General features: G+C 44.4%; 1 protein-coding gene across 4 annotated transcripts in view; it reads left to right on the top strand.

Annotated features, from left to right (window-relative positions):
• CCDC9 (coiled-coil domain containing 9) overlaps window positions 1-23,025 on the top strand; it is a 515,467-nt gene that overhangs the window by 383,544 nt on the left and 108,898 nt on the right. For 2 of the 4 annotated variants that reach the window (XM_086938474.1, XM_086938473.1), the window contains exon 15: window positions 20,041-20,112. The exons of the other annotated variants lie outside the window; for them this stretch is intronic. In XM_086938474.1, coding sequence (XP_086794600.1) covers window positions 20,041-20,112 — 72 coding nt within the window. The remainder of the gene's footprint in view (window positions 1-20,040; window positions 20,113-23,025) is intronic. 4 annotated transcript variants of the gene reach the window in all.

Raw genomic sequence — 23,025 nt, 5'->3', positions numbered from 1 at the left:
TCTAATCCATTTCACAACTAAGTGCAAGAGATTTGGCAACCTGTATATGTAGGGAACCCAGACTCCTGTAGCTGGTTTCATAATCAAATGCCAGAAAGGTTTACCCACACCTTTAACACTTGTCTTCCACACCCCTTTCCCACACACTGATAGAGAGAAGCCGATGTTGCTTGATTATCCAACTTTCTCAAAACAGTCTTTGTTGTTTGATCTAGTTATTTCACCCTAAGTGGGAAACGTTCTATCCTCCCAAACCTGCCACCCCTTCCTCAAGTAGAAACTGTTGGCAGTTTGCAACTGGAGGATACTCCACCACTCCCTACAACTGCTCAATCTAAGCATATGGTTCCTAAAGTGTTGCCTAGAACACATCTGACCTTGCCACTGAAAATCAAGATATTCTTGTGACTGCCAGGAAGAAAGTGACTAGGCTCCAGTAGCTTAGCAAGTGGCTGAGTTTCTGCCATTGAGCTTTTCCATGATGCGCTGATGATAATCATTTGGTAGTGGGCATTCAAGTTGCTGCCTTGAAAATAAAGTTATGCTTCCATCCTCCTGCAGTACCCTTTCCATCTAGGAGCCCATCAAATACCACCCAATTGGGTTTTTATCTCTTTCATCTTTTCATGTTGTCTTCAAAGAGGTGTGATTCTGAACTTCATGCTGGCCTGCCATTTTGAACCACAAGCATTGTGTGACTCAAAATAAAATTCTATCTTAATTAACACTTTGTATTCTTTCCTCAACAAGATTCTTCATAATTTTGATAGGCATACATTTAATGTTTGTCTTGATAGGACCAACACTCACTTCAATCTGACCAGCTTCTTGTCAACAGTGGTGGTGTGGTAAGCAAGGTATCCTTAAATGACACCAATGACAGATGTGTATGTCTCAATGTAATTCCTTATAGCAGAGGTCTTCTTTTCCCATCGTTTGTTCTATTCTCAATCTGAGGTATCACAGCTTCAGTTATGTATTACAGGAATGTGTTTCTCTGAGATTAGTCATGGCTGCTATGTTGGAGGCACACTCCTACTCCCATGCCACGTACAGCCATCTCTTCTTTGTTTTCTGTGAAATCTACCCATTAGGTTAAGGGTATAAAAGAAGCAGAACGTGGTCTAAAGATATTGTATCTCTTTGAACACTTAGGGCCTGTTTACTATGCCGGTCAAGCCAACTTCTGCAGTCCCACTCGTCAGAAGTGGTTTGCCCGACCATTGAAAGACTGCTGACTCAGTCTTTCTCCGACCGGGTGGTCAGAGTAAAACAGCATCCACAGGGCAGTACAGGGATTTCCAACCGCTGTGCGGATCACGGTGTGTGTTTCTGACGATTCCGCTAGGCGTGCAGCAGCATTAACGTATAAAATAAAACCTGCTTCTCAGAAAATGCACAATGTGATGACTTGGGGTTGTGTATTCACTTCAGCTAATGCCTTCTATCTAATTTCTTGGAAGAAAGAACACCTTTTCGTCAGTGTATGCCATAGAGTTCAAACATCGAAACCGTAAATACAGAACCCAATTTCGAAAGTTACAATTGACCATTTAAAGTAAACAAAAAGGATAACCTTAAGCTTTGTCATATGATACAGCGTTCATCTTCAATCAGAGGGGTTACAGGAGAGGCTTCTTGTCTGCAGTGGCAGCTAGTGACATTTGAAAGTAGTGGGGTGTGAAAGTTTGGTATGGCTTTTATGTAGTGAGCAACACAAGCAAGCTTAATGGACCAACATAGGGTCCAGGCTGGGTCCTCCTCCAGAGAAAACATTTTTTAAAAAGATTAGCAAATGGTGCCTTTTAAAGTAAATTAATTTAGTAATAAAGCATGACTTATAAAGCAGTGGGAATGTATAGTCTTGAAAAATTAAACACATTAAAAACTGCCCTATATCTTACTGCATTAATATGTTACACAATTACTGTAATATCCAAATTGTACAATGTAACCGCTTCAGCCTTTTAAAGTGTGTGCTTGTCCAGTATCTTGCTCTGCATGAAGCATCAACTTTGGAAATAAAATGCTTTAACCATGCTTCGGGAAGGACCCATAGCTGCTGACTGCAATCAGTCCTATAGAAATATGTGAAGACGGGTCTTTAAGTGGGATGAAAAATGTGGGGGCAATATAAAAGGGAACATGTAAAATCAATTTCTGTGATTCCCATAGTGTGCTATCCAACCGGTATTTTGGGTTCTTTCTGAGATGTAAATGCATCCATATCTATAACACAACAGCTGACCTACAACTAAAACCTGTCCGTACAATTGGATTTGTCTGTGGGTGTTAGTTGTTTAAGATAAATGAGTAATAATAAGGATTTCTTATGAATAATTACCCTTGAACATGTTTCAGTTCTGAAATTTCAATAGTATTGAGGCCTGTGGAAGGAGTTTTGGCCACCCGTTATGTGCGCTTTTTTAGATATGTATGCACTTTTTCTCGGCACATCTCGCCAACCGCACGTCTTCAACCACTTCTCTTTCATCTTCAGCACCCTCTTTTCCTCCCATCTCCCTCACTTCACCACTTCCAAATATACACTGAACTCACTCACATTTAAGCAATGCATTTCCTTTTGCTTTTGGCCTGTAAATATTTTGCCCTCTGTGCACCCCCTTCACACACATTTCCACAGAATTGCAATACCATATGGAATACATGACCATTATTCTTTGTGCTCTGCAGAGAGGCCAACCGACTGACTGTTTTGGCTTCAGTGTCAGAGCTCTTAATCAAAGCCCCTCATAAGCACCTGGCACGTCTAAAAGTATGCACGGAAAAAAAATACAGAAACACAACATGATTAAATAGCTAACTCTTGAGGTATGAAAGATTAAGTAAAATGTGAAATAGGAGGGAATAAATGACATGCATTGCCTTAACGATTTTAACACTCCTTGTAAATCAATCCATGTTTTTGACATTAATCTTACCGGCATCAAGATAGGGCCAGTTTTAATGTCGTACAGCAGATAACGGTCTACTGTAAGCGCATATCTCTTGCATTGCGCTTACTCTTCTATTTGGATCAACTTCAAAAGGGAGCAAGACCCTGACATGTTCGTCTTTTGAATCAATTTAATTTTGCGGGTGAAGAAATGCAGCAGCTCCACTTCTAACGGGACTAATGATGTACAGCCAGGGCCTGGGGTGTCGGAGTGGGGAAGGTTAGCGTGACCATGGGTCTCAGCACAATATACATAACAGAAGATTAGCATTCTAACACTTGCCTTTACAGAGAACAATGCAGTGGCACCAAAACACACATGCTTGCATCCACTCCTATGTGACGAATGGGAACGGGTTTGCGTCAAATTGTGCTCTGATGTCCTTCGGGGTCACGTTCGCGCTGTATAAAACTTTATAAATAAATAAGAGCAAGATGGCGCAGGCAGCCAGGAACAGACAGCCCAGACTTAAATATATCTATTTGTTTAGGGAGACGGTTGTATCTCAAAATAAATCGATCTATTCAATATTTGTGCAGTAATGTGTAAGAATTTCAGGGGGTGGGGCGTGCAGCTCCAGAGCCCTAATTGATGAAACTGCACCTGCCCTGCTCGTCTGTCTGTCACACATAGACTCTGTTGCTAACCCAATTTGCATCCCCTTCAGTGGAAGAATGAAGCAGAATCACATATCTTTTACTTTTACTGGTGACTTCAGTCCCACCCACCTCCAATTCCAACCCCGGTTGTGCGAGGCACACATTTGTGTAACCACCAGTTCCCTATCTTCAGCATCTTGTTGCCATGAAATCACACAACCTTCTTGCATGCACATGGTGTGGGTTTTTGCCCATCTGGATGACTAGAGAAGTGCAGTGGGGCCCTAGAAATGTTTGGGTCTAGCCCTAGGTGGAAAGTAAGGAGGTGTACATCTCTGCATTATCACTGAATTGTACCGGCCCTTGATCTTTGGGCCTGTGCTTCTTCCCTTATCAGCCCCTCTCTCCTTTAGGCCAGCAGCAGTGCTTGGTACGTGCATTACTTTAAATGTCCATCATATAAAGCAACCGTACCACCGAGGGGAGCGGTTGTAGTTCTCATACTTTTTCATATTTCCGGTGTCATGCTGGTTAGCGCACTTCTGAACAGACTTCTATTCAATCAGAAAACCTACAGTCTTCTATGGGTACCAGGGCCGTAGTGCAGGCCCCTGCAGCGCAGGTGGTCCGTAACCCTCCAGGGGCCCCACCTTCAAAAGGTTCCCCATCCCCAGCCGAAGGTCCAAGAAATCCTGTGAGATATAGGAGGCTCAGGGGCTCCTTATCACATTCTGCAGCCCCCCCCCCATCAATTTATGTTACGCCACTGATGGATACATTCACTGTTTGATTATACAGTATTGCAATTGGGGAACAGTCCCTGCTTGATTTGTGCAAATATTTGAAGGGGCTCAGCACTAGCACCTATTTTTTTAACACAGCCATATTTTGAGGATATTCTGCCACATGCTATAGGTCAGTTTTGTACATAATATACATTGGCAGTGCAGCATATTTAACAATCCAATGTGCATTGCAAACATGACACCAGTGCACGCAGGCCATTTTTAATCCTATTGGTGACCTGGATAGTCCGAATTGTCACATTTGTAAAGTGTAATTGTTAGCGGGTAGAGTTGGTGCTGCCTGGAACAGTGGATGGGACAAGTTGCAGCGCCCTTCTAAGAAATATCTTGGGCCAAATACTTTTTTTTTTTTTTTTTCTTAACGAATTGAGCACTGGGGACAGTCCAAGGAATGGAGGAAAAGTTATCGGGTAGCTGTACTCCTGAATCTTCATGGTTTTTCCACCATGAGGAGCACGCCCTACTCTACTCTAGGTTGAATAAAGTCCATATTTAGTTATTGTAATCGTAACATTATGATCATGGCATTTGAAAGTGTACCAGGCTGGCCAGGGATGAACTGACAAAACATATAGCCATTTAACCAGGGCTTACATAGTGGCCCATTTCTGCCCTTTGCTGACTGGAAAAGATTGCCACATGTTGGATCAGCAAGACTGTCATGGAAGTGTTCTTTGTGACACGGGATAAAGCAACACACTGGAAGCTGCTGTATACCATTGGTGCTCACGGCTCACATGCTATTTCATTCTTATTCAGTAAATATGCTACCAACTTAATACTTGTGATTCTATGTCTGGACCGGAGGCTCCGATTATGCTTTTCTTTCTCCGCTTTATTCACAACATAGATTTCACAGCAGCCAGAAAAGCAGTATAAATGATTTTATCCCCACAACATAGGGAAAAAAGTTAATTTAATCCAAGAAAAAACAAATCCAGTCTGCGTTCAGACTGCAAAACTAGGTCCAAAGGGCATGAAGTATCACAGTGTCTATAACCAACAGAAGGCTCCTCCACTTTAGGTATCCTTCCTCTTTCTTTGCTGCTTCGCTGCCAGCTAAGTCACATTTTTCTCTCTAGTTGAATTGATGTTATAATGTCTTGTTAAGGGTATTTATGGCCCGGAGCACTGATACTCTGAAAGCGGACTGTGCCCCGGACATTTCTTTGCAAGCTATGTTGTTATTGCTGTGTTAGTTTTTCACTTTCAGCTCCCCTGCGGCCGCGGGTGCGTTCTCGGTCCTAACGCGGCCGCCTCCATTAGCGAGGTGCTTCCTAGGCCCACTAGAGGGAGCTTGCGCGTCTCCTTGCTCCTGCAGCGCTGTCTCCTCAGAAGAGGAGCCGCGCTGCAAGAGCTGGTTGACCGCGAGCCTTATCCCCTGCTGCCACACCATAACTACCTGAGGGGTCCGTATATCCAGCATTTTCACTACCATACGCCCCGGCGAGAGTCAGTATTGCGGTTCGGCCCGGTTGATAGCTTTAGGGCATTTTGCACATTTGTGCGCGTGCTGGGTGGCGATTAGACCCAGTCAGCTCGCTGAGGGTCAGCGCACATTTGGAGGCCCGTGCAATTTCTATAGCGGTTTTCTCCGCACTCTATCTCTGCAGTCCTCTGGTCTGCCCACATTTGTTCTGGTTTTTCAAGGCTGCATAATAGTGAAGCTAGCGCTTCAGCATCCACACTGTGAAGTGGTCTTTGCCCTGCTGGGTTCAATTTTTACTTTGGTGTTAATTGTGTGACCTGACACCATGGGCCAGAAAGGGTACTATAAGGAGGAGGAAGTGCAACAATACCTCCCATATGATGAGGGCTTTATGGACGCTGTGGACACCTCAATTTACAGGTATGTAAATGAGGTTGTGGGTCCTATGGATCAGCGCCTGTCCGATCGTATTGTTAAGGAGTGCGCAAAGTTGGCGCAAGCGCACTTGAGTTGAGAACCCCGGGCCCTGTTCTTGATCCCACCCCCAAGGGTCCGTCCCCCCTACCCCCAGAGGAGTTGTGCTGAGGGGGGTCTCAGGGGAGGCGCAAGAGGTGGACAAAGACGCTTTTGAGTGCCTCAGAAGTGCTTTTCTGGCTAAGGCGGTTGCGCCCCCCCCTTTGTCAGGTTAGCAAAGGATACAAGCTGAATTCCACGGAAGCGAAGATTAATCCTCCTAACTTCCAAAAAACAGTGACAGGAATGCACAGAGATAAACACTCCTGTCAGCTGTTCCCTAAAAGTATGGGGGAAAAACCCAAGGAGTGTCCACCACTTTCCCCATACGAAGGGGGGGGGGGAACAGGCAGGAGTACGATGGTGTGTCAGGCAGGATCGCGCTGCAATAAAACAGGGCATGTGATGTACTAATAAACAGTCTATGACTCAACTCTATAGTTTACATTGATATGTGTTTAAGTAAGTAGTCTCACTTACCCCAGTGAAGTCCAATGGTGCCTTAACGGAAGTCGTTAGCAGGCAAGATGCACCTGTGAATACTGGTGCTCGGTAACCTTGGGCAGGGTCTTAAAAGGACGCGCATTCACACCATACACTCAAAAAAAGAAAAAAGGGGGGGTTGGATTTGAGGTGTGCTGGCCGGCTCTCCAGGGGGGGGGGGAAGAAGAGCGGAGCAGCCACACACTCAAGAGGAGTGCCACCCGGTCCAGGAAGGGAGTCCCAGGCGGAGCGCGCACTCTCACAACAGGACGGAAAACAAAAACAATAAACAGCTATGACCATCCGGTCAACTCACGGGTTAAAAACAGCAAGGAACAAGATGAGCCGTGACAATAACCCGGCTGAATACCCACTAGGGCACTTGAGGGTTGATCACTAGAGCCTCCCAGCGAGGAGGAGGAAATATGAGACCCAAAACGCCGTCTATGTCGGGAACTCTGGCGAGGGGGTCTAAAGTGCAAGGGAACAAAAAAGGAGGTTGGGCAGGAGCGGTCGATGTATCCCAAAGCGTTTTCCGAGTGAAGGTTGAGCACCCTTCCTGCCTCAGGGCCTACTCCTTTTCCACTGACCACCCATCCTCTGACTGGCATACGCCAGCAGATACTGATGACTACGAGGGGACTTTGCGGTCTTGGCGCCAGGCCAGTTCTTCTACCTCATTGCCACAGGATAGTTCAGGGATGCTGGGCCCAGATGAAATAATCCATCCCCGGTCGCCAGCCTGGGCGCCTGGGGAAAAGATGGTCAAATTTGTGGAGGATCGCCTCCCCAAGCCCCTGGAAAAGGAGGCTGTAGTAAGTAGGTCGGAGACGGCGTAATTGAAGAGAGGATTTATTGTAACAGGTGCTGCGCAGCAGCTCACAGCCAAGCAGGTAACCAACTGTGTACAGTCATTTGAAATGCATTCCAAATGGAACAGAGGGGACAGAGGAAGGAACAGAGAGGACAGGGGTTCCAGAAAGACTAGAAAGAGAACATAGGCAAAAGCATAGGCAAAACACTACATTATCCTCTCCTCTTCAAAACAGAAAAGAAAGAAAGAAAGACAGAAAAGTTAAGGAAGAGGAAAGAAAACATCAGTGAAATCTTGCGGGAACAAAGCGAGAACGAACACTCCTACGAGGTTGAAAAGGAACAGCAGATGTTGAAGGCAAAACAGGAGTGTCTTGAGAAAAGGGGTGATTGACAATAGGTTCACCAGGTTGAAAAGGAACAGCAGATGTAGAAGGCAAAACAGAAGAAGGGTGATTAACAATAGGTTCACCCACTTTGACAATTCTGGCAGCATTCCACCAATTCTTCATATTGACTCTAACTGAATTACCACAAACTTTGTCAATAACAAAAGGTTCGGAAAACTTGGGACTACCTTTAGTTGAGTGAGTAGGTAACTTTACTCGAATTCTCTCACCCACCTTGAAAGGTTGAGAAGAAACTTTCTTCCTGGAGTCAAAATCATTTTTCTGCTTAGACTGAGCATACATCACATTGGACCTAGCAACTTCATCTACATTGTCAAGGGAATTAAGTTTAACCCAACGTGACATCCATCCAGGACAAACCTTTGAACAAGGTTTCCTCCCACGCAACAACTCAAAGGGGGATACTTTGGTGGAGGAGTGAGGAGTGGTACGATAGAACCACAACATGGATCTAACAGCGTTGGGAACATGACAGTGCTGAGCAATGGCCCACTGAATACAATTGTTGAGAACCCTGTTCATACGCTCAACAAGACCGTTTGTCTGGGGGTGATAGAGAGCACTCCTCAAATGATCAATACCACTTTGACAAATAAAAGAATTAAATTCCTGACTAATGAATTGAGTACCGTTGTCACTTACAATAGATGAAAGAAAGCCTTCCCGCAAAAACAAGTCCTTGAGAAAATCGATCACATTCTTGGAATTAGCCTCACTAACAAAACGGACCTCCGGCCATTTTGAGTAATAGTCAACAGCCACTATGACAAACCTTGAAGAGGAGGGAAGCAAATAGAAAGGACCTACCAAATCAATGCCTATTTTTTCCCACAGCCTATCAGGAAAAGAAATTGGTTGAAGGGGAGGAGAACGTATTTTCAAACATTTCTCAGCACTAGAACAGACAACACATTCCTCAACCACAGTATCAATCTCTTGATCCATCTTGGGCCACCAGTAATGCTCTCTAACTCTTCTTTTGGTTAAGGTCTTGCCTAGGTGCCCCTCATGTGCCCCTTTAATGATTCTGATTCTGAGATCACTGGGGGGAATGAGTCTATCGCCACGCATGAGAAGACCACCCTCAATGGAGAGTTCATCAGAAATTTTAACAAAGGTTTGAAGAGAAACATGAACATTACTCTCCCTTGGCCATCCATCTCTAACATACCTAGTAACCTCATTGAGAAGAACATCCTTGGACAAATGCTCCCTCCATTCTGCCTCACTAATGGAACGCATATCATCCATGCCAACAAAAGCAACAAAGCAATCCTCCTCATCATAATCCTCCTCCAAATCACCATCACAATCAGCGTCAACAGGATTCCTTGAGAAATAATCAGCTCTAATGTTACAGCTACCTGGTATGTAGCTAACCTCAAAGTCATATTGGAGTAATTTGGTAGAAAGTCTGGCGATCCTGGGAGAATGTTCCTTAATGCAGTCACCTGTAAGGATAGAGACTAAAGGACTGTGATCCGTCCTCAAACGGAAATGATTGCCCCAGATGTAAGGATTGAATTTTCTAATTGCCCACCAACAGTCTAGGAGTTCCTTTTCAATTACAGCAAAATTGGATTCAGCTCCACGTAGAACTCTCGAAGCGTAACCTAGGGTCTGCTCAACACCACCAATTTCCTGAGTGAGAACGGCCCCCAAACCAAACCCACTAGCATCCACAGTGATGGTGCACATAACATTGGGATTAAAGGGTTTCAAAACTTTAGAGCCAACCAACTCTTGTTTGATCCAGGCAAAAACTTTTTCGCAATTGGAATCCCGCAAAAAAGGAACTTCCTTCTTAAGCATGTTAGACAAAGGTTGAACCTTGGAGGCATAGTCGTGTATGAACCTGGCATAAAACTCGCAAAGTCCAATGAAAGACTTTAAAGCAGTTTTGTCTTTAGGTGAGGGACTATCAACAATGGCTTTAACTAGGCCAGGTCTAGGTTCCACACCATTCTCAGACAACACATGACCGAGCTACTCCACTTTCCGTACCCTAAAAACACATTTTTCTTTCTTCAAAACCACGCCAGCATTTCCCAAAGCTTTTAATACTTCCCTCAAGATTACATCATGGCTATCACAGGTTTTACCATGAATAAGTACATCGTCCTGGAAAACGACGACTCCACTGATACCTTTCAAGATGTTGGTCATGATCCTCTGGAAAACTGCCGCCGCAGAGGCTAACCCAAAGGGCATACGGCAGTACTGAAAAGAACCAATGGGGGATACAAAGGCAGTGAAATGTCTGGAGGCAGGATCAAGAACAACTTGGTGGTACGCAGAAGCCAAATCTAGCTTGCTGAACCACTTGGAACCATCAATAAGCGAAAGCATATCAGGAATTTTAGGGAGGGGAAAGGAGTCCACCCAGATGTTCTTATTTAAACTGCGCAAATCGACACAGACACGAAGTTCCCCATTTTTCTTTTTAGCGACCACCAAGGGAGAAAGCCATAAGGAGGACTCAATGGGTTCAATGATCCCCTTGCTGCAAAGGCCAAACAACTCTGACTCAAGTTGATCTCTCACACTGAACGGGACATTTCTGAGCTTATGTTTGATAGGAATGGTATTGTCCTTGACACGAATGTGTGCGTAAACCCTTTTACTTCCCCCAACTTATTACTAAAAACGGAAGGAAAATCTTTGACTAAGGTGTTGACGAAATCATCACTTAGGATGGAGAGATCATTACTTGGGGAGGACTGGTCATCAATTTGTACAACAGAAATGGAGACAGGATCTTTAGGACCAGGGCGGAGAACCATCTTAAACAGACCTTGATGGAACCAGCCGAGGATATTAAGGCCTTTGATTGAAACATACACTTTGCCAAACATTTTCCTTCCTCTGAATTCAATGGAATCCTCAAAATAACCTTTAAGTTTAATTCTTCTACCCTCATAGTTAAGAGGAGACCTGTCAGGAGGAAAAAGTTTGCGATCACCCCAAACTTCTCCAAAGAGTTCCTGAGTAAGCATTGTTATCCTAGCTCCTGAGTCTACAAGTAAGCAAACCATTTTATCACCAATACCAATGTCAATATATGGATCGACACATTCACACTCAGGATCATCAGCACTAACACCAACAACAGCAACCATATCTCTTAAATCATCCTGAATGTTGGTATCATCTAGGTTGCAGTCAGAAACCTAGGCAACAGAAGTAGGATTGTAGTTATTGTTCCACTGTTTGTTGGGCTGGGAAAGAGAAGACCCTCTTTTTACACTTTGGCAGACTTTGGCGAAATGGCCTAACTTACCACATAATCTACAATTGATATTTCTAGCCGGACAGGGACGTCCAGACTTAGAGTGAGGAAAATTTCCACATTTGAAACAGATATTCGTTTGCTTGAAGAATTTGTTGTCAGTGCGACCAGAAGCATTAGTCTTATTGTCAACAACTTTTACAGCACCCACAACAGTTTCTTCTTTACTAAAAGATGTGGCAAGTTTTACATCAAGCTCTTTTACAGAAAGCTTGGGAAACTCAATACTTTTAGCCACACATACAGTTTCTTCAAGAGAGGGATTACCTAAGGAGAGCAACTTTTGTTGAATACTCTTATCTAAACATTTACAAATGTACTGATCTCTAATCATTTGATCTCTGAAATTTTCAAATTCACACTCCGCACTAAGTATTCTAAGTGCAGAGATGAAATCTTCAACCTTTTCACCTTGTTTCTGTTTACGTTTGTAGAATTTATGTCTGACGACAACTATACTGGGTTTGATATCAAAACGTAACTCAAGGAGTTTAACAGTTTGATAATAGTCATCCAAATCCTCTTCACCTGGAGAAAGAACTAAAGGAGGTAAATGTTCAAAGATTGAGCGACCTTCAAATCCAAGGCTATTCAAAAGAAGATATTTTTTTCTTTCCCCCCTATACCTGGAGGCACCAATGGCACCTAAATAAGTAGTGAAAGCGTCGAACCACTTTTTCCAAGTAATAGGGGGATCACCAGGAAGATCGAGAAAAGGTGGTGGAGGAGAGACTGCTTGTAAACTCATCACTGTAACAGCAGTAACTCAAAAGGATTTAAGAAGATAAGACCAATGACCTTAAGATAACAATTAAACTTAACCTGTGGGAGAAAGAAATGTTAAAACAGTGAGATGATAACAATATTCAGAAACCGTGTTATAAATGAGGAAGAAAAATGAGTTCGTCGTTGAAGAAGATCAAGCAGGAGAAACACAGTACATAACAGCTGCTGTTTACCCAATGACTCCGTTGAAATACGATGCAGAAAACGAAATACGATGCAGAAAACAAACTCAGTACATAACAGATGCTGTTTACCCGATGACTCCGTTGAAGTACGGTGCAGTACACGAAGTTGGGAGATTATGATGGTTCTGTTGAAGGTTGGTGCAGTTCACACAATGCAGTACCACAGTTTGGAGAAACAATACAAAGTTGAACTGATCCACGCAGAGACTTCGTTGAAGTGCGAGATGGTACAAAGTTGGACTGGTCCACGCAGAGAATCCGTTGAAGTGCGTGATGGTTTACACACGTGAAAACAGATTTGCGTGTTCGCGTATGTTTTCAATAAAGCGAAGAAAAAAAATAAGATTCACAAAATGGCGATTGGCGATGCGTTTCACCAGAACAACGCTGCGTTCCAGTGACGTGTCCAATGGCGAAGACGTCACACACTGTACGCTATTCCCAAAATGGCTTTTTACGATGCGCTTCACCGGAACAACGTTGCGTTCCAGTGACGTGATTTGACGTGGATGAGTAGGTTGAATATACGTCAGGATAACAGTAAAGTAAGCAGAGCTGCCACCGCTGGAGGTAACGTAAATTAAAGTACAGTACCTTGTTAAAATTATACTGTGAGAGTATAATGTTCGAAGAGAAGTGCAAATGAGAATGCAACGATTCTCGGAGGGTACTTCAAGGGGTGTTTAAGGGCAGCATGTCCGCGACCCACCTTGGAAGGTAAAGTAGCTTTTACCTCTGAGCTTGACTCCAAGATGGCCACCTTCCTGGCCAAATAAAGATCCCCGTAAAGGCATTGATCGCTCCTGCAGAGTAAGGTTTTGGATGCAATTAGGCCCCTAACGAAAATCCTGGATATGGCGGAGGAGGCAAAGGTGACCGGTTCCACCATATCCCCCGAAGTTTTATCAAACTAGGCACAACGGGCGATTATCTTTTTGGGTAACGCTAATTGTGCCCTATCGACCAAACGACGGCGTTCGCTCCTGATCAAATTGGACCCAAAACGTTGGCCTCCTCAGAGTCAGGGGTGGTGGCTCAAGGGGGCCTCTTCGGTGACCCCTTTGTTAAAGAGCTGGGAAAATTTGTGGCGACTTTCACCTCGTTGGAAAAGACCCAGTCCAACATCAAAAGGGTCTTCCTGCCCCGTTTTTCCCAAGGGGGCGGTCGTGGTAGGGACCGCACGACTGGCCATGGCGGACAGCAGTTTCCGGTAAGGGACAAGTCTCCGGGCGGGGACCGTATGACTCAACCGCAAACTACACGAATTTCTACCTTACCACGGGACAATGCTTCCTAGACTGTGGTGGCTTCAAAAACAACACATGCAGCAGTGATACCAACTGTGCTATACCGGCATCTCAGGTCTGTATCTGGGGCCGGCTAGCGGCCTTCCAGGGTGCTTGGGCAGATATCACACAAGACGCTTGGGTTTTGCAAACCATCCGGAGGTTTCATATCAAATTTTACGATCTTCCCAGCCAGGAAAGCTTTCCGCGCCGGATCTCCTCCGCTGCCGATGCACAACTGGTCGACGAGGAGGTATCCGAGCAGCTCCGCAAAGGAGCCATTTGTCGTTCAGCTTTGCACCTCAACGGTTTCCTCAGTAACATTTCCTTGGTGGACCAGACCAACGGGGGTCATCGTCCAGTAATCAACCTCAAAGAGTTCAATGCGTGGTTGGTTTACCATCTTTTCAAAATGAAGGGGATTCACCTCCCCCAGGACGTCCTTCTATTGGGCAATTGGATGGTCCGGCTGGACCTCAAGGATACATACCTGGTGGTCCCCATCCACCCTCCGCACCGGCGGTTCCTTCAATTTTGCTGGAAGTTGCAGATTTACGAATTTACCACCCTTCCGTTCGGGCTTCCATCGGCCCATAGGTGCTTCACAAAGGTGCTCCATCCAGCGGTTAAATTCTTAAGAAGCCAAGGGATACGTATGATCGTCTATCTGGGCGACATCTTACTCATCGCACAATATCCCAGGCAACTCACTCTTCAGCTACAGTACACTGTTTCCCTTTTGCAGGGGTTGGGCTTCGTCATCAACGGAGACAAATCAGTCTTGTTAGATCTGGGGGTCTCTAGTTGGGAATGGTATTCACCTTTGTCCAAATAGGGACCCTTACTTGCTAACGCCTCTCGTTGGTAGGTAGGCGTCACCCAGAGCAACACTCTAGCCGCTCTCTCTGGTACCTGGCTCTATTTCAGTGGCCAGATGCAAGCGCGCAGCCTGTGAGGGTTACGCACATTTGCTCCTAACTGCTGATTTTTAATTGCTGTTCCTTGTTTTTAAATTGTATCTCTGTCCATGTGCACACTACAATTTTCGTTTTTTAAAACTGCATTTCTGCTTACTTGCACACAAACATTTTAACTCGTATAGAACTTTGTTCTATAAATACATCTTTGCTCAAACTACTTGTGGTGCTTACTTTGGTCTACTGTACCTGTGTTGGTCTTTTGCCCGGTTTCCTTCGATTCTGCTCTTTGTGGTAAGGCCGCTCCTAACTCCCAGCCACTCTAGCTGCACTAACGTCTCTCGTTGGTAGGTAGGCATCACCCAGAGCGACACTCTAGCCTCTCTCTCTGGTCCCTGGCTCTATTTCAGTGGCCAGATGCAAGCATGCCCGCACCAGAGGCAATCCCGTCTGTGCCCGTCCGTGTCCTGACATGCCCAGCTGCAAAAAACTATGGCCAAAACACAAATAAATTAAAGAAGAGAAATACATACACAGCTGCGCAACTTTATAAATATAGTAAATCCACCTTTTCTGAATGCACTGTACGTATTCCCCCACACCTTGGTTTTACTTGCTCCCAATGTAACTTTACATAGGGTCCCATGCGTTCTATAAAAACTATCACCAGAACTGGTCTTCAATCCTTCTCATAGAGACCAGTGAAATGTTTGACCCAGGTGGCTTCGTCTATTGCGATTTCAATACAGTCTGCTTTGCCGACGGTGAAAAAAGGGGCATTGACTGCCTTCCAAAAACTTATATTGTCTTTTTTCTGGGAGGCTGCATGTAAAGTTTCCCAGGCCTCCTGCTTTATGTCCTTTTTTCTACTTTTTACAGCTGCATAATATGCACTTCTAGCGTTTCTAATTTCTATAGTATATTTAGGTACTCTGTTAAGGGCTTTTTTTAAAAGCGGAGTGTGCTTTACTGCATTTTGAATCAAACCATCCCTCAGTTTCATCTTTTTGTCTTATCTGTTCTTGCCCTACCAGGAAATTAGTGATCTCCTCACAGATTTTTGTAAAGGCCAATATAATGGCATCCGGCTCGCTGGTTTCAGTGAGACAGGTCGTGAAATCTTCCTGTCTGCTTTCTATTAATTTTTGAAGGAACTGGGCAGGTTTGATTTCATTCCATTTAATTGTATAGCCATTTCTTTTTGCTAGATTTTCCTTGTGGGCATACAAATTGTTTACCACTCACTCCATGACGATCATTTTTAAATTTCGTGGGCAATAGGGAAAAAATGATTGGGTAGTGGTCACTGATTGCTATTACACCTGTTTTAAAATCAGTCAAGTTATTTGCAAAGCTACTCGAAGCCAGGACATAATCGATTAGGGAATTGCAACCCCTACCATTATATGTATGTTGAAAACTAACCTGCGGTACACATAATTAATTTCCATATCCTAAATCTAATTCAGACATCAAATTATTTAAAAGATTCCCTAAAGGTGTGTCAATAAAATGGGTACAGGGTTCACCATTGACATTCACCAAGCCACATATGTCGGTATTGGCGTATGGGCACAACAAACAGTTGAAGTCCCCCAACCATAAAATGCGATTACCAGTAGGACAATCCCTGTTTGCGTTCAACATAGCTTGTAGCAGGTCCTCGAAGACACTGGACATTTCGCTCTTGGGTATATTATTATAAAAGTTTATAACATTGAAAGTCTCAGACCCATCCCAATTAAGCTCCAACATCTGAAAAAACTTTGAGTCCACAGCAATATTTTTAACCCGAACTTTAGATGTGTTCGAAATATAACAACATAAGACCCCCTTGTTTCTCCCCCCTTAGTGATGGCTCAGCAGGAATTTGAAAAGTGCGATATCAGTGTATGTGCACAGCCTCCCTCTCCCAGGTCTTCTGGAGACAAATTACAGAATATTACGTAGCAAAACTCATGAATAGGGGGTTTTAACTTGATTGAAAGTCCCGCAATATTCCATGTGAGAAATGTTAAGAGCTGCCCCCTCTCCTCAACCTCTAGGACCGGGGGACACAACGGTATGTTGTAAACCCCTAATTGCTCTAGAGGAAGTGTAGCTTGAGGTATTTGGGGTTTCGGTGGAAATACATCCCGTATAGCCCCTATGCTTTTGAAATTAGTCTAACCATGTGGTCGTCAGGGTTGTTGGAATTAATTTTCTTCTGTGGATGAGGGTATTTCTCCGTATCCCTCGCCCCCTCTACGGGCTGGATAATGGTTGGAGATTCTCAACCATTTCCAGAGGGCTAAACCTGTTGTGTAAGGGTAGGAAATTCTCAGAAGATTGGTAGCCCCGGCTCTAGCCTCCCCCACTTCCAGTACCCTGACCCAAGGATGACCATACTGCTGGGGCATCCGGATAAATGGGAGAAAGGAAAAAGAAGGATAAGGGTTTAATTTCTATAATCATTCCTTGATTGAGGTTGTTATTATGCTGACTCCAGGAGCAAATATACTCCACCGTGCGAGGGTCTCTAAAATTAACCAAATCGCAGTCCCCCGGTTACCGTTTTAGGGGTATGTCCCACCCAGGGTAGCCTGCGCACCATCATAATCTCGCATCTCACGTAGGGGGGTAAGGGTCTATTTAGATTGAGCCAGTGCGCAACTTTATTTTTTAAGCACGCAAAGGACTCATGGCTTGGGTTTTTTAGTTCTGGTACACCCGTTAAAACTACCACGTACGGGCTCGATTGAGGGGGGAAAATTACAGGGCGAGCACGCTTGGTTTTTAATGCGGTATGTTCCCCTTCAGCATCTTTTGCTACCAACACAGATGACGTAGGGTCTTTACCCATCGCATTAGGTGTGAATTGTGACACAGGTGGACCACTCATAACACAGGAATTCGTAAGGCTCGGGTGGCTTGCACCACCCTTTAAGTTTGTAATTCGGTGGGTTCTACGTCTGAAGGACCTGCAACTTTATGTGTACTCATTATGTTGCTTTTGGATTTCCCACATGCATTGATACCCTTCACCTCTGATTCTAGCTTAACAAGCTGTTTTTCAATCCCCAATCCGCAATAATTAATCGGAGTTTATGAAGCACTCTTCACTTTTTCCCATAACCTTGACCTGTCTACGCATTCAAAAGCGGTAGAAAAATCAACAAAGACTGTGTAAGCAAATTGACCACATAGAGATCATATTTTTCTAGAACTAATTGAATCCTTGTGATGTTATCGAATTTCAAACTATTGGTCTTAAAACCTGCTTTCGCTATAGGCATTATCTCATTGTCAACCACCATGCTATGGAGATGCTCCAAGATACTTTTAGCGAACTCTTTCTCAACTCTGCCAAATAAGCTGATCTGTCTGGAATTGCTGAAAGGCTTTGAAAGCCCTTTTTATGCAGAGGATCGCCAACACTCCCGTCCGGGAATTCGGAATTACACCATGTTATTTAAATACAAGATACCAGAGAGATGCTTCACTTTTTATTACATTGGAATTTCAAGGGCCCCATAGTTCCTGATGTTCCAGCACCTAGAATAAAACCCTTAAGCTGTGGCAGTTGTGGGAGGGCCGTGAACGCGCCCGGTAATGGAGTGTGCGTAAAATCAACAAAACTAGACATGCATAATCTAGAAAAATATTTTACCCAGATTCGCTCAGTAATTAGATTTGGCATTGAAACAGCCCTATTACCACAAGATTTTGCTATTACCTTCCAGACTTTTTTCGATTTTTTTTTTTTATAGCAGTCACCATAAGTTCAGTCCATTTAAAAACAGACTGACGCATTTTAAGGGCAAGCTTCTGTCTAGTTCTTCTCCTTTTTAGGAGCTATATTATCTTTTCTCTCAGAAGGGAGAAATGTAAGAATTGCCTTCTGATTAATCAGTCAATTTCCCTAGTCTGAATAACTTAAATTGGGCAGTACCTATTATGCAACCTATTCTTGCGTTGTAGGGATTTCTCCCAAAAAGTTCTTCAGATGAGATTTGTATTGTTCAAGAAACTTTTGTTCAGACAGTCATACTGGTAGTTGCTGTTTGTAAACCAACCGGTACATGGCAAATCTCTCTTTTACACACCTGTGGTGACTCATCCCTTTCCTCTCCTCGAAAAATACCTTACCATCCCCCAATATGGTGTAGGATATTGCCAAACCTCCACTCACCAGGTTAATGGCACCTATAAAGCTCGGGTCCAACTGTCCTTCTCGACCAGCAGCTGCAGTAGGCACTCGCTCTCAGGGTCTGGGGTTGGATGAGCAGCTGGAGGCCCCTCAAATTGAGCTCCACTGAAACCCTTGAAGCCAGTGAGTCGAGAAGTTGAATTGAGCACTCTCCTTGGGGCTTCCGTAGTTGTAGCACGTGCTCAAAGAAGATAAATTGTGAGCCGGCCAGCAGGACTGTACAAGGTCACAGAAAGGAGCACTTTTGACAGGAGACTCCGAAAAAACTACAGGCCTCAGTGCCACGCCTAATATACATGAACCTTGAGGGGGGAGGGATAGGAAGGTCGGGAAAGTGAAGTTGCAGCCAATGGCCTCTACCCTGCCCCTTGCCCCACCCCATTAAAAAAAACGTGGCTAACAACTCCTCCACAACAGACTTGGCATAGAGAGTGAATTGTTGCTGCAGGCGTATATGGGCACACAAGTGCTTTTCCTGACATTCTGTGAGGAAGATCTAAAGGATTCTCACGCTGTAGCAAACAAAGACCATCAACATATGCCAGAGTACCAGAATGCGGACATCCAGTATGTGCAGGTACTGGGCACATAACTAGGCTCCAGTCCGCGCACTGTTGGGGCCTGTGCACTACAACCAGCGAAGTGCATGGAGTCAATGGAAGATGCTAGGCACCCATTTAAATGTCCATCCATCAAAAGTGAGCCATTTTGTACTCCATGGTCTCAGAGGGATTTGGAGTGACCACAGCCCTTGGCATGATGTGTTGGAGAGGCTAGTTAATAAAGAGAGGAGGATGTGGGGAGGAGATGGGGCTGGTTGAAGGGGGGGAAAAAGAAATGTATCACTTATATGCACTGCAGAGTCGGAGGTCATCAGTAGAAGGATACATCCTTGGTTCAAATTATTCAGATCGAAATACTCCTTGATGGAACAAACAAAAGTGAAGCTGGAAAGCTATTGAATCAGGATCAGGGAAATGAGAAAGAAAACTAAACTATACAACAATGAGCAAAGGGTTCTATATGTAATCCGTTTGAAGCAATAGGTCTCCAAGCCTGTTGCTGCGACCTAAAAGGAAACGCTGTAAGATAAGCAACTAAATATTGTACAAAATTGGCCCGCCTTTTCTCTTGAAATGAAGAAAATGGATTAAAGTAGGGACAAAATATTCCTTTTGACATAATTCGGAAGTGGTTGTTCATAGTGAATGAGAATTAATACAGAATAGTGTTCATTCCCAGTTGTGGTAATGTATCAGAAGCATATGGGGAGGGAGGGAAAGTGCTTTCTGTGTGTGTCTACTGTCTTCACAAACTCTGTGACGAAGCGTGTGTTTCTATCTTACCTGTCAATTAAAATCTTTCTTTCCTCTCTAAGAACCAGAGTGCACCACATCTCCACAAGCGGAGGAGACGGCAGCAACTGAAGGGGAGAGGCAGCCTGTCCCTGGTGCGGTTCAAATCACTAACTTTGAGACTGTGTGCTTCCGCAAAGACTCGCTCTGAACTGGGCACTAAACATTCTTGCAAGCTTCTGACTGCATGGAAGTTTTCTCTTTTGTGTTCTGTCTGCTCTCTGCTCGACTGAATTCCCAGGCTTTGAAAAGCACGTGCTTACACAAGTTTTCGGCCTACGTGCTATTCTAGAAATGTCCTTGCATCTTTCTGCTGCTTACAGAAGGAACAACGAAGACTGCATGGAGCTTTGCTTTTCTCTTTCATTTCTTGTTTATGTTCACGCTGTCTTTATTTTCTTTGCTAAAAATCAGTTTGTGCATGGGGCTGTAGTTTAATCTTTTCCTAGTAATGCACACGTGCCCTTTCTAACTCACGAATTGTTTATGCAGTAGTTTTCTTTGAAGTGGTACAGCTTCCATATTTCTGTGATGTAAAGGAAGAAACCGTGTGGCTGATTTGCAGCAGCGTTTGTGTGATTTTAATTGATTTTTTTCTTTATCAAGTTTTATTCACCACGAATTTGCCCCAACCACATTACAGCATCATATTACATTACACAAGGTCAGCTTTTTTTTAGGCACAAGAAGATTAAGTGATTTACCCAGAATCGCAGGATGTTGAGCTGATGCTGGGACTCTAATCTGGTTCCTCAGTTCCAAAATTGGCTGCTCTGGCCGTTAGGTCAGCCGTTTCTATACCTTAGAAACCCCCACCCATTGTCCAGCCCCTCTGCATGTTGTATCCAACCTGCCTCAGTATGCTGGTTAATCCTGTCTTCTTCCTGGCTAGTGCTGTTTCCTCCTAGGCTGCAGTGAGAGTTTTTAATTCTCCCTTCCTTGCCTCAGTCTCAGTGAATGGCACATCCTCTCCTGGTTCGCATAGATTTATGCAGATTTGTGGCTGAAATTGCTGGAAGGAGTGCCTTTTGCATTTGGAGAACCATTTGTAATTCTGTCTTTTTAATGCTTCAAGAAAAAAGTGAAAAACAGCCGAAAAAGAGGACAAATGAAAAGGTAAACAAAAAACAATAGACATGCAGTTTCCTATTGGGTTGTGACTTATTCAGAGGAAAAATACATTATACCACTTCAGAGATGCCGACTGTTACAAATGGGTTTTCTGGCTGGCTAGGGTATGTACCTAAGCCAGGCAGAACCCATCACTCTAGTCCGAGCAAGTAAGTTGCACACAAAAGATAACCCGTTCTCACCCTCTTGCTAGCTTGACAAGAGCAGTCAGGCTTATCCCAGAGGCAATGTGTAAAGTATTTGTGAACACAGTAACAGTGAAAATACCACAAAAGTACTCCACACCAGTTCAAAATTCTAGCCAATTTTGATTAAAACCTGACCAAAACAACAAAAATCCAACATACACACATAAAGATATCACTTTTTGGAGATTAAATAAAGTATAGCTTTTCAAAATCAAAATTGCTGTAACCGGGGCTATTTGGTTGCAGTCCATGACTCCACAAAATCAGTCTGGCCTCAATGAAGCGAGGGCAAGTTACAGAATCGGTCAGACCCCTTTACAATACCTTGGAGGCGTTGTGAGAAAGATCAAATCACAGGGGATGTAAGGTTTTGGGGAGCCAGTACAGCGTTGATTCCTTAGTGTTGGAGGGGAGGTGAGGCGTTGGTTCCTTACTGCCGGGCAGATGAGGCGATGCGTCGGTTCTTGACTGCTGCAGGGAATGTGATGCTACGGTACCTCAGTTCCTTGCTGCGGAGCGGCGTAGATGAGGTGTTGAAAGTCAATCCGCAAGGTTTCAATACCATGGTAGCTATTTCAAACTAGGCCACAGGCATAGGCGCCAGAAAGGTACGCCATGGACTTCGGTGGTGCGGTGCTCAGGACTCATGTAGTGGCAGAACTTCGGAGGCACTGTAATGTTATGTCGCGGTCGGTACGTTTGAGCGGGGCCACAGCTACGGTGCAGGCAGCGACATGGTGTCGCAGTTGCAAACAGGTGCTTATTCCGAAGTCAATCTGAGTCGATGCTTGGGTTTCTTCTTGGTAGCACCCCAAACTCACTTCCAAGGGCCCAGGAACTGGAATTGGCACCGCTTGGCAAATGGAGCTCTTCAGCAGAGGGAGCCCTGGGGTTGCAGGTGAAGTCATTGATGGCCCTGAAACTTTGTAACTGGAGGCAAACTCAACTCAAGCCCTTGGAAGCAGGATGTAAAAGCCCAGTCCTTTCACTCCCAGGACAGAAGCAGCAGCCACCACAGCAAAGCTAACAGCAAAGTGGCAGTCCCTCTTGACAGCTATATCCTTCCAGGCAAAATGTCCCCAACCCAGATGTGTTCTGAGTGTATGGGGTCGGAGGGCCTGTACTATATCCTTTTCAGTCTTTGAAGTAGGCAAACTTCAAAGAAAAGTCTTTGTAGTGCACTCGACCATGCCTTTCCCTGCCCTAGCTCCAGACACACTACAGGGGTTGGAGATTTCTTTGTGTGAGGAGAGGCACACCCCTATTCATCTGTCAGTGTCAGCTCCTCCCACCTCTCTAGCCCAGGAAGGCCCATCAGCCTGGTGATGGTCCATCAGGATGTGCAGGGTGACTGTCTAGAGTGAATGCGCAAACTGCCCAACTGTCATCCTTACCCAGATGTGTTTTCAGAGACCGGCAGAGGCACAGAAGGGTTAAAGTAAGAAAAGGGCCGCTTTCTAAAGGGGCATTTTCAGACCTGCAGTTTAAAAACCAACTTCACAAAATATGTATTTTTAAATTGTGAGTCCAGAGACCTCAAATTCCAATTTTTTACCTGCTCCCTATTGGAAGATACACTTGTAAGATATTACAAGGCAGCTCCAATGCTAACCTGTGGAAGAGATAGGCTTTGATGTGGTGAAAAACGAAATTAACAGCATTTCACTACCAGGGCATGTAAAACATAAC

Source organism: Lissotriton vulgaris, chromosome 9, assembly GCF_964263255.1.
Source record: "Lissotriton vulgaris chromosome 9, aLisVul1.2, whole genome shotgun sequence".
Classification (NCBI taxonomy): Eukaryota; Metazoa; Chordata; class Amphibia; order Caudata; family Salamandridae; genus Lissotriton; species Lissotriton vulgaris.
Note: the sequence above shows the minus strand (reverse complement) of the source record. Positions and strands in the feature narration are given on the sequence as shown.